The 12,031-nt window shown below is 32.5% G+C and overlaps 1 protein-coding gene across 5 annotated transcripts in view; it reads right to left on the bottom strand.

Moving 5' to 3' along the window:
• Window positions 1–12,031, bottom strand: part of USP25 (ubiquitin specific peptidase 25) — a 161,008-nt gene that overhangs the window by 30,631 nt on the left and 118,346 nt on the right. For 3 of the 5 annotated variants that reach the window (XM_010833272.1, XM_010833275.1, XM_010833276.1), the window contains 2 exons: window positions 8,268–8,381; window positions 5,936–6,031 (listed from right to left, as the gene is read on the bottom strand). The exons of 1 other annotated variant lie outside the window; for it this stretch is intronic. In XM_010833272.1, the coding sequence (XP_010831574.1) occupies window positions 5,936–6,031; window positions 8,268–8,381 (210 nt within the window). The remainder of the gene's footprint in view (window positions 1–5,935; window positions 6,032–8,267; window positions 8,382–12,031) is intronic. One more of the 5 variants, XM_010833273.1, reaches the window with a different exon arrangement.

The raw sequence follows: 12,031 nt of genomic DNA, 5'->3' as shown, positions 1-12,031 counted from the left end.
GAACATGGAAGCAACCTAGATGCCCATTGACAGATGACTGGATAAAAAAGTTGCGGTACATATACACAAATGGAATATTACTCAGCATTTGAGTCAGTTCTGATGAGGCGGATGAACCTAGAACCTATTATACTGAGTGAAGTGAGTCAGAGAGAGAAAGATAAATATTGTATTCTAATGCACATATACAGAATCTAAAAAATTGGTACTGAAGAATTTATTTACAGGGCATTAATGGAGAAACAGACATAGAGAATAGATTCATGGACATGGGGAGAGGGGAGGAGAGGGTGAGATGTATGAAAACAGAAATGTGGAAGCTTACATTACCATATGTAAAATAGATAGCCAAGGGGAATTTGCTGTATGGCTCAGGAAACTCAAATGGGGCTCTGTATGAACTTAGAGGGTTGGGATGAGGAGGGAGATGGGAGGGGAGGTTCAAAAGAGAAGGGATATATGTATACCTATGGCTGATTCATGTTGAGGTTTGACAGAAAACAAAATTCTGTAAAGCAATTATCCTTCAATAAAAAAAGAAAAAGATAAAAAGTGAGAGAGAAATGTTTACATTCTATGTTTTGATATATGTATATTTTACTAGTTTAAACATCACTTTCTCTAAGAAGTCCTCTTGATAACATTTCTGATTTTCCGTTAAATGTTCTTCCATGTCAAAATGCTACTTATCATACTGATTATAACTCTAATTAGTATTTACTTTCCCCTAGAAAATAAACTTCATTAAGGCAGAAACTTAGTCCATCATTTCCCTGGCTATATTCACTAGTATGCTGATATAAATACTGTGATATAAGCACATAATAAATACATTTTGAATATGCCCATCAACAGAATGGGACAAAAATCGTGTAGTTATACAATGGAATACCATTAAGAGAATGAACAAATTCTAACTATATCCAATAATACATATGAAGTTCCAAACATATTCTTGAGTAAAAGCAGCCAGACATAATGGACCTACAGTAAAAGACTCCAGGTATATAAAGTTCAACAAGAAAACTTACTTACATTGTTAGAAGTTCAGATAACATATACTTTTGGATAGGGGAAGAGTGTAGTTCACATGAAGGATAAACAAGGGTAGTTTCTGGAGTATTATAATGTTCTATTTCTTGACCTGATAGGTAGTTACATGAATATGTGTACTCTGTGATAATTTACTGAGCTGTAAACTCATGAACTGTGTACTTTTCAGCAAGTTTTATAGTTTAGTAAATATATTTTCATAACTACTTAATAAACAGAGAAGTAATTAATAACAGGAATTTAAAAAGAAAAAGCAAACTGATAAAGTTATATCAACTGGGAACAATCGTTATGAGGCAATGAAACAACCAGTAAGGAAAAAAAGTTTTGTAATATAGTAGTGTTACTGCTTCATTAAAATCCTAAGGGCACTTTAATATGTATAAACAAAAAAAAAAATACATAAAAGAAAATTTAATATATCTGAAATTGAATGAAAAAAATAATACTAATCCAATGATTTTAATTATGACATGACCCCTCCCACTCCCACGCCCACACATACACATACAAGTAACTAGTACTTTGAGAATATTATTCCATTCCTTTCCTTCTGGCTTTTATTTTTTCTTGCTTATCATAGTAGCCTTGTATTGCCTTTCTCTGGATGTTGTTTTTACATGACAGAAACTTCTGTCTTTAAGCCACTATGATTTGGGGGCTTTCTGTTAACAGTTGAAACCAATCATAACAAAGTCATCTTGGGAGAAGGACTTACCTAAGTATCTTTTCTCACTTATTTTTTCAGATCTGCCTGCCTATTAACTCTTTAGTATTCGGTTTATAGAGGCAGACCCCCCAATGTGGGAGGGCCTGTGGTTGAAATAGTAACTGTGACTGACCGGATTGCTAACCCTTCCTAATATAGAAGTTAAGCCTTATCAAGGCCACTTACCCAGCGAGATGTAAGTTTCATTGACCAACTGATCTTTTTATCAGTAACAAAGCTAACATTTTCATCACATGGTTTTTAAAGTAGCAAACATATATAACATTTAAAAATTGTTTTAATTATAATACATAAGGAAATCTATATTTAGAAGTACTTAAATATGCACAGTTGAAAAACATCTTCTCACAGCAAAAAAGCTAATACAAAATAAATCCAACAAAGATTTTTCTTTAGTACTGTGATAGGACAATAAATATTAAAAAAGAAAAAAAAAAACCTTTACCTTAATTTATCATTAACCAAGCATAAAGAAAGAAAATTAAAACTATACTATATCTGATTTAGGGAACATAGGAAGACAGAAGCAATCGTCATATGTTAGATTATGTGCTATATACATATTTTGTGATTTAACACTGAATGTCAGTAATGATTAGAATAAAATGTCAAGAATGTATAGAACAATTAAACATATCAATTGTTGTAAAAGGAATAAAAAACTCTGTCAAAAGATCTACAGCCAAAAAAAGAGGCCAAGCTAATACGGTTATATTATTGGTGAGTTCTAGTTTACTCTTAAGAACAGTTAATTCTTATGTAAATTACACTAGAGTTAAAGAAAACAGGATAGTAAAGGAATTTAACAAGTATAACTGCAAACCTGGGAAGACAGCCCCCAAATAAAAACATATAGCAATTTTTTATTTAATATAGAATGCAGAAAGCCCAGATAAAATGCTAAGGTAAATAGGGTATTTTTGAATTTATAAAATAAAAACTTATTAAGAACAATGTTTTAAGAAAAATTATAGAAAATTTATAATACTTTTGTTGAAGATGACTTTTTGCATAGCAATGAAACTCCAGAATTCAGAAAAGAGAGGAAAGATAGTATAGATACCACAGTATTTTAAAACTGCTTTATAGAAAAAGTTACCATAGACTAAATTCAAACAGAAATGGCAAATGGGGAAAAAACATATGACATACGTCCAAAGAGAGGGTAATATATAATAAATGAGAGTACATCTATACCATAGAATACTAAATGCAGGTGGTATAGATAATGTGGTAGATATATTGGCTTAAGAATACTTACAATATGTTTCTGAGTTATAAAATATGAATAATTATAATATAATATGAATAGTAAAAGTTAAAAAAATTCTCTATGCATGTCTTTACAAACAAAATAAAAATGTCAGAAAGGCTATACAAATGTTAGAAGTAGTTACAACAGGGCAGCAGGAGAGACAGTTGTTACTAGTTTTATTTGAGACACCATTATTATTGCCGAATGACTGCATTTGTATATGTTATTTTTGTTATTTTAGAACATGTTTTCTCAAATTTTATACTATCAGCCAGAATTTTTGAAATGCTAATCATTTATCTATACTAAAAATATACATTAATTATAAACATATTCCTATTTTTATCTATTTATATATAACATATATTATAAATCTTATATAAATATAATTTATATTACAAATATCATATATATTTATATATTATAATTATATATATTTGTATATTCCTATAGTTATATATATATTGTATATAAATATATATATTTTAGATATAAGCATATTCCTATATTATGTATGTATGTAAAACATACATATTCCTCAATTACAGATAGATGGAAATGTACAGAAATAATAAACTTTAGAGATTTTCTGCTGCATCAGAATCAGCAGGTATATTTAAACACAAATATATGAGATACAGAAAACACACAAAGAACAAGATGCAAAGGCCATCCTGAAAGTGACAGCTAAAGAAGATCTCAAGATACTAGTTACATATGAAGAAGAGTGGAAAACCAATGCAGACTGGAGCAGGTCATAAAGCTCCAGAATAGACTTCTACAAAAAAACCAAAACAGCAGCAACAACAAAAACACACACAAAAGAACTAATGAAGAACAGAGCAAAAAACTAAGCAAACAACAACAAAAGCCAGCTAATTCCAAAGAAAATGACAACTGAGGGGGGAAAAAGTAAAATAATAATGTTTATGACTTAGTTCAACCCTAAGTAGCACGCAAAAAACAGTACAAGCTGAGAATTCTGATTTAATCAAATGACAAAATTCTGTGTGTTGATGTAGGGATAAAAATTGTACATGTTAATGTGTGTATATGGGGCAGGAGAATAAAGAGAGCTTGTCAATCACATCCCATGGTCGGGAATTCAACAGGAAATAGGTAAACTAAGAATCACAAAATCACAGGCATCCTTCTTAAAGATTTAAAACCAGAAGGATTTGATGAAATAATTGAAAAGTGTTATCACTGATTGGGGGTGGGGGGACATGGTGTAATTACTGTTGTTTATGGTACGTATTATTAGTTGACTCTTTGAAAGTATCCATGTATTAATAAAAGTGAAGCTTCCAGTTCAATATAAAGATACCCAAAGTTGACCAAAAATGACAATGGTAGTGTAAATGACAGATAACTCTTCCACAAAGTAGATGAACACTTTAGAAGACATGTATTTAGTGATTTTTAAGAAGAGAAATGTAGATTACCTGGGGATAAGGGTAGAATTTTTAAACATAAAAGTTGTTTTTCTTTTTTTTTATGGTAAAGTAGTTTTCAAACTCTCTCATGGGATCATAACAGAGTGAACACTCATCTTGGGACTAGTTTGCCAGAACTTTCATCATTTAGCATCTAAAGTCCTGTATCCCAGGAAATCCTTTGGTCCCAGGCATACCAGGATGCTTGATCACTCTAATTCTAACCAGTTTAAAGTGTTTTCTGATCTAAGTCTACTACTGCCAAGGCCTTTGTTTGTACTATATACTGAAAGAAATACTAAAAAGAAGTTTCATAAAGATGGAGTTGAAAGGTGGTAGAGTATAGAAAAAGGAAATTTTTCAATTGTAAATGTCAAGAAAGGGAATATATAACTTACATGGCTTGCTGACATAAACTATACCTCAATAAAGTTTTTTTTTTTTTTTGGTAAATAACAAACATTAAAGGGGAAGGAGGAGTGAAAAAAAAAAGTGATTATTTTTGGTTAACCTAAAGAAAGTTGGGCTTTGCTGATAGCTCAGTTGGTTAAGAATCCACCTGCAATGCAGGAGACCCCCAGGAAGATCTGCTGGAGAAGGGATAGGCTACCCACTCCAGTGTTCTTGGGCTTCCCTTGTAGCTCAGCTGGTAAAGAATCCACCTGCAATGTGGGAGATCTGGGTTCAATCCCTGGGTTGGGAAGATCCCCTGGAGAAGCGATAGGCTACCCATTCAAATATTCTGGCCTGGAGAATTCCATGGACAGTATAGTCCATGGGGTTGCAAAGAGTTGGACACAAGTAAGTGACTTTCACTAAAGAAAGTGAAAACCAAATGGAGTGTTTTCATCTTTCAAATATATAAGAACAAATAATACTGTTATCAAATCATTGTTAAGATCTGGTATAAGAGGGAAGAAAGATCTAGTCACAGAATAATGCATCAGCTTGATTGTTGCATATTTTGAAATAACTAAGATATTAAAATTAATTATGAGGAACATAATTAAGAAACATAAGATAATGAATGAATTTTAGAAATAACTAAATGAAGAAAGCAATTTAGTATGAAATGATAATAAAATCAAAGCCATACTGACTAATAATATTACTAGAGAAGAAAAAAAAAATATTACCAGAAGCAAATAACTCAGTTCCTACTTTTGCTCATCAATACCCTGTATTTGCTTCAGATATATATACAATTCAAACTCCTGCTAACAAACCAGAGGTGTACTATTAGGGTAACTTGGGTAAAATGTTTTGCTTTTGTTGAAGTATCTGAATTAAAAAAATAATCAGTCTTAGATTCACATATAAAAGAAACCCCCAGAACATTAGGTGGTCATGGCTAAGATAGGAAAAGAGAAATTACATAGGAAAACAAATTTAATTCAAGGAAATGAAACATTTTAAGAAGTTCACTTAAAAAAGTAAATAAAATAAAAATGTTCATTGTACCTTAAAGAACCCTGCTTCAGGGCCACACCTGTCATACACACTCCGGGATTTACCTATGGCCATGATAATACCTTGCATGTTCGGTGTCATCATGATCTGCCATAAGGGATTTAAAGTAAGAACTTTTGAATGGTTATCATAGAGAGAAAAAAAAATCACAAAAACAAAATAATTCCTTTACATGCAAGTTGAAAGTTCTTTGTTTTTTACTATAAATCAAACACTGCACTTTTTTTGGGTAGCAAATGTGATCTGATATGCAGGTAAGTATCTCTCAAAATCTGCCATACAGGGCCACAGCTAGCTGGCACGGTGCCTTTGTGCGTAGTGCAAAAAGGCACCCCACCCCATCTGCACTGAAGAATTTTTTAGAAGGCGACACCTTCTTGACAATTTAGAAAAATGTGCTGCTCTGTAAGAGAACCATTTAGAAAAATCAGTGTTCTTTTTATTTAAAAACATGCTTCTTCTTTAAGGCTTGAGGAGCTCAGCATTAGCTAAATTCCAGCTCCACTCTGCCAGCAGGCCAGGTACACCTGTTTGTACAACCATATAATCTAAACATCTAAGCAGCAGCCCTGTATCCATATGACTTATTTTAAAGAATTACAAGGCACATGCACTGCTAAACTATCACTCCAATGAATTAAAACACAAACACACACACAAAACACAAAACTCTGCCAATAGCATAAGCACTTGCACAAATGAGTGTTAAATAATTAATCACAATTCTATTTTATAAATGCCAGAAGGCTCACCCTAAAACAAGCACTAAGATGCTTGATCAACAAACTAACATTATAAAAATATTTCTAATACAACATGCCAGTTTCCATAATCTTCAAGTACCACCATCATGGAAATGGTTGAACAGAAAAATGTACTGCTGTTAAGTATTAAATATTTAAGTATTTCATTTTCACAATAGTTTATTTTGTATAATGGATTTGAGCATCTGCAGATTTTGGTATCTGCTGGGGTCAGGGAGGGTCCTGGAACCAATCCCCCCAGATACTGAGGAATGACTGTATTAAGTGTTTATATTTTAAAATATCTGAAAAATGAAAATCTCAAGATACTATGAAGCTATAATATTGGAGCAATCAAGAGACTGCATCCATTACCTCTGATTCACTAAAACTACTGCCCACAGCATATTTTGGATCACACACAGATAGTTGCAATGCATCTAACTATCTGCTTCAGAAAATCCTTCTGATCAGTTCCTAACTCACAAATCTGTTTCTTGGTCTCTTTACGGCCCATGCTTTCTTACAGTGGCACAGTAATAGTAATGTCTTTATGACACCTCTGATTGTGGTGATTAACTCATGAAAGTGACTCATACAAGAGTTTAATTATAATGTTGAAGTCAGTCTGAAAAAAAGTTACTTGGAAAAAAATCTTATATACATTCAGCTCTCATCCATGCCAGTAATAACTAACAAATGTTAGATTTCAGGATCTGTCTTCTCTGTTGTTACTATTCAGAAACAGCTTTACTGGCTTCTTTCAAATATGGAAAAGATGAAAATCGAAGAGTGTTAAGAAAAAAGTGGTAAAGGGGGGAAAAATCTGATGGGATCAAGACAATAGCAATTTTCATCTGGATTCCCAAGAACCGTATGACAGGAAGCAAAAGTGACTCCATAATGTTAGAAAACTAAGTAGATGAAAATTAACAGTGGAGTGATAAGAAGAGGTAAGATGAGGTGCCCAGTGTACAAAACACTGGTAGGTATTTAGCAATGCTGATGCATTATTCCGTTCAGTCGCACAGAGGCTGGGAAAAAAACAAAACCAACCCCAGTCTGCTATGTTGCAGGCAGTCTCCTGCACTGCAGGCGAGTTCTTTACTAACTGACCCTCCAGGGAAACCTATATATTTACTAATATACACCAAATCAGACTGTAGGATCTTCTGGCAGGAAATAGTGGGCAAAGTATAATAATTGATACTTCGAGCAAAACAGGAAAGGAAAATAAAAATTTTAAGTGCTCAAAAAATTTTTGCTATTTAATTAAACAACCTTAATTAAAACTTACCAACCTGAGAGTAAACAAATTCTGTGTGTGAACAAAGGAATTAACTCTTGCAATACAAAATTTTTCTTTTTGCCAAATTCGTAAGCTTTCTAGCTACATTTTCACTTGAAGTTCGAAGTATTTAATACTGTTAGCAATTGGTAAGGTAATTTCAGACTGTGGGTGGCAAAGCTGTATGTTGCGCGGCCATAGACACAGTGTGAGGGTGCAGCATGCCCGAAGCACTTGCATTTAAACAGCAAAGAACAAGTGGCAGTTGTGCCGAGGGCTACAGTGAAGGTACCTCATCATCATAACCCCCCTCCTTTGACTCAACCATAAATGTCCCTACATGAGGAATCTCCACCTCTACAACTTGCTGGTTAGAAGGTGGCTGGCTTGTGGTATTTTCAGGTTTCTGCAGAAAAAAATCATCAGTGTGAACATTAGAAAAGAGAACAACGGAAGCACTCAGTTTCAGTGCATAGACTCTTGATCCTTTTAAAATACCTGTGTTTGTTTGGTACGAAATAAAACCATCTAAAGCTGAACATCAAAGCAAATGCATTAATGCAGTAATAACACAAGATTTCTAGCTTTTGCTTCGTATCTGAAATATTAAATTAAATTTAAATGTTGTTTTTTTTTTTTTTTTTTTCCCCTCACAGAGCACCTTGGATTCCAAATTTGTAGAAATAGAGTTAATACTGAAGTTGGATATCCTACTGCTGTTTTTATTGGTGAAAGGTTTATTTATTTTTAATTCTAATAATTCTATACAGCCTTTTTTGATATTTTCATCAAAATAAGACCTCCTCCGACCCCAGAATTTTTAAGTTTTCCTTCTGATGATTCTACCTTCTATCCTTTCTAATAACTAATTATATTGCCACTTAATATCCATAATCTATTGTGCCTAACTCACTAGCACCTGGTATTTTTATATCATGAGTTCTCAATGAATTCTTGTTTTGGGAAATGCTCCTAGAAAGTGATATCAATTTTTAACAACTCAGATTTGCTTTTTTGTTAAATTCCATGAACTTCACTAAACCAATGGAGTGGAAACCAGGGTAAAGTCCAGAAAGTCCACTCAAAGACACTAATATGGTTCATTCAAAATACTGTTCAGATTTCACAAGGATCCTTTTTTACTGAATAGATGACTACCATATTCACTATTTATCTACAAACAAATTTCAAAAATACTTAAGGTGCTTGAAAGCAGATTGCTTAAGTAACTTCAAATTGCACCTTTAAAATTTTCCTAAGCAAAAATCAACTTAGTTTTGACACCAAATAAACAGAAAATTTTAATGAAAACGGAGTGGTCTTACTGCAGTTTAAAATATGGGTAAATTTTAAAATGTGAAGATTTTCTGACTTTTTCAAAGTATATATGCAGAAAAAGTTTAATTAAACAATAAAACAAGAACAGCAGCCAAGACTGGCTTATTTTTTAAAAAGAAATGCTATTTTTAACCATGACATTTTCAGGAAAGTTTTCTTTTGCTTTGTTTGAGTCTTTGACAGACGATAAAACCAACCTGCATGGTTGTCATGATCAGGAGAGAGTATTCAGCTAACCCAAAATCTGATAAATTAATTATTGTTCTATAAATGATAGAAATTATAAACATTATACTATTATGCTTCTTGGAATTGCTTATATTTTAATAATCTTAACTCAATATACTAACACATACAGAGGTAAGCTTGGTCCATGATATTTAATTAAATTAAGAGAGAAAAAAATAATTGAGAGAAAATATTGTCCTAGGTTTCGAGTCACAAGAGTGAAATATAAGCAGGTAAACTAGGAAATTTGTCTGGACTTTTGGTGAAAAATTTCTCACAAGCAAACCAATTCAAACCAATAATATATTAATAATAATAAATATAAATTTAAGAAAGTATCAACCAGGAAATGCACTCTTTAGAATACTGATCCTTACACAACAACATATTTCCTTTGAAAAAATTAACTGCACTTAGGAAAAATAAATGTTTTATAAACCTTTTCAGTTACCACAAAATAGTTTAAAACAGCATATTATTAATTATTTGGGTGAAAGTTGAAAAAAGGAAGCAGCTTTGGGCACACATTCTGTAGTATTTCTCATCAAGCTTAGATATCTTAAATTACCATAAAATTTTTCATATAAAGAATTTTAGGGTTCATTGAAGTAAAGTACAAGGATATTTAGGAGCTTCCCTAATGGCTCAGCAGTAAAGAATCTGACTGCAATGCAGGAGTCCCAGGAAACATGGGTTCAATCCCTAGATCAGGAAGATCCCCTGGAGGAGGGCATGGCAATCCACTCCAGTATTCTTGCCTGGAGAATTCCATGGACAGGAGCCTGGTGGACTACAGTCCATAGGGTCGCAAAGAGTTGGACACAACTGAAGAGACTGAGCACGCGTGCCTAAGGATATCTTTTCCTATTATGGTCACATCCTCTATGAACACCTTAATAAAGGCTGAACTTAAAGGAGGTTAAAAATAAATTACTCAGTTAATAAGTTGCAAAAATAATTAGATCACAAAGATTTTAAGTAATTGCCTGAAATCTATTAAATACCCGATTTGTTAAAAAAAAAAAAAAAAAGTGGTCCCATAAAAGGGTGATTAGAAAGCTATATATTTTCAACCCCTTTGGATTCCTCAATATGCTCACAGGTTTTAACCTAATAACTCCACTATGGAAATCTAAAGAAATAACCAAAAATATAGAAGAAGTTTCATTTTTAGCAGTCTTTTTAAAATTACATAAAAGTAGAAATAATATATAAGAAGGGAATGAGTAAGTAAACAAGAATTTGATCACTCAATGAATTACTATTAACCCATTAAACATTTCTTACAAAGAATCTGCATCAACGGGAAAGCTATTTAGTGACAGAAATAAAATATAAAATTGTATATACAGTAGTAAATCAACTACAAAAATAAATCACAAATCTGTATATAAAAATAAGAATGAAATAAAACATACTAATTTATTAATTGATTAACTTTGGGTTGTGGAACTATGTATGATTCTTAGAGTTTACTTTTTTGAATTTTAAATTTTCTAAAATATTTCATTTAAAATTAGAGACTCTCTTCTAAAAAGCAAGCTGTCTAAACATCTGCAGAGTATCTCTTTATGGCTTCTGTGATTCTAAGCTTCTCAGGAAATTTTTCTTAACTAACGTCAAAACTTTATATACTGTACATTTGTGAAATGGTTAGGATTTAAGTAACAGAAGGAAATAAAGAGCTACTTAAGGTCTACACTATATGCTAGGCACTTAAAAAATGATCTTAATTCATCGTATTATCACCTCCATTTTATGTTTTTAAAAAACTGAGGTTTAGAAAAATTAAGCAACTTACTCAAGTTTGCATAGATTGCAGGAAAAAAAAACTAATATTCGAAATCCAGGACTATTTAGTCCCCAAAGCTAAAGACTCTTTGCAATTTACTTCCTTTGCTGTTATTCAGTCACTAAGTCATGCCTGAGTCTTTGCGACCCCATGGACTGCAGCATGCCCAGGCTTTCTAGTCCTTCACTATCTTACCGAGTTTGCTCAGATTCATGTCTACCATGCCATCTCACCATATCATCCTCTGCTGCCCTTAGTTTCTAAGGCATGCCTTTAAATGAGAAAACCCAGTGATTTTAATGATCCTAAACAACTGGCCATGAGACCAAGAAACACTGGTCATACTCATGATCAACATACTCTTAGACATGGTGCAGGATTTATACAGACAATGGGACCAACTATTGGTTTACTCCAGAAGATAAGCCAAATTGAAAAATATTTATGCTAGCTAATCTATTTTCTCAATGCCATCCTTTTTCAACTAAAGGTGAAGCCATAGGCTGGTACCTTATAAGATAATAACCATATAAATAAACTAACTTTAAATGCTAATTTCTACAAATTTAAACTGTACCTGATTAGCCAAACTAAAAAAAAAAAAAAAAAACAACCATGATTCTACATTAAGCTAAGTAATGTTTCCACCTTTTTGATATCAGTTAAAAGGATGAAACTTATCAACCATAATGTAGGCA

The sequence above is a fragment of the Bison bison genome, unplaced genomic scaffold, assembly GCF_000754665.1.
Source record: "Bison bison bison isolate TAMUID 2011002044 unplaced genomic scaffold, Bison_UMD1.0 scf7180017863372, whole genome shotgun sequence".
NCBI classification, from domain to species: Eukaryota; Metazoa; Chordata; class Mammalia; order Artiodactyla; family Bovidae; genus Bison; species Bison bison.
The sequence above is the reverse complement of the archived record's forward strand: the minus strand, read 5'-3'. Positions and strand labels throughout refer to the sequence as shown.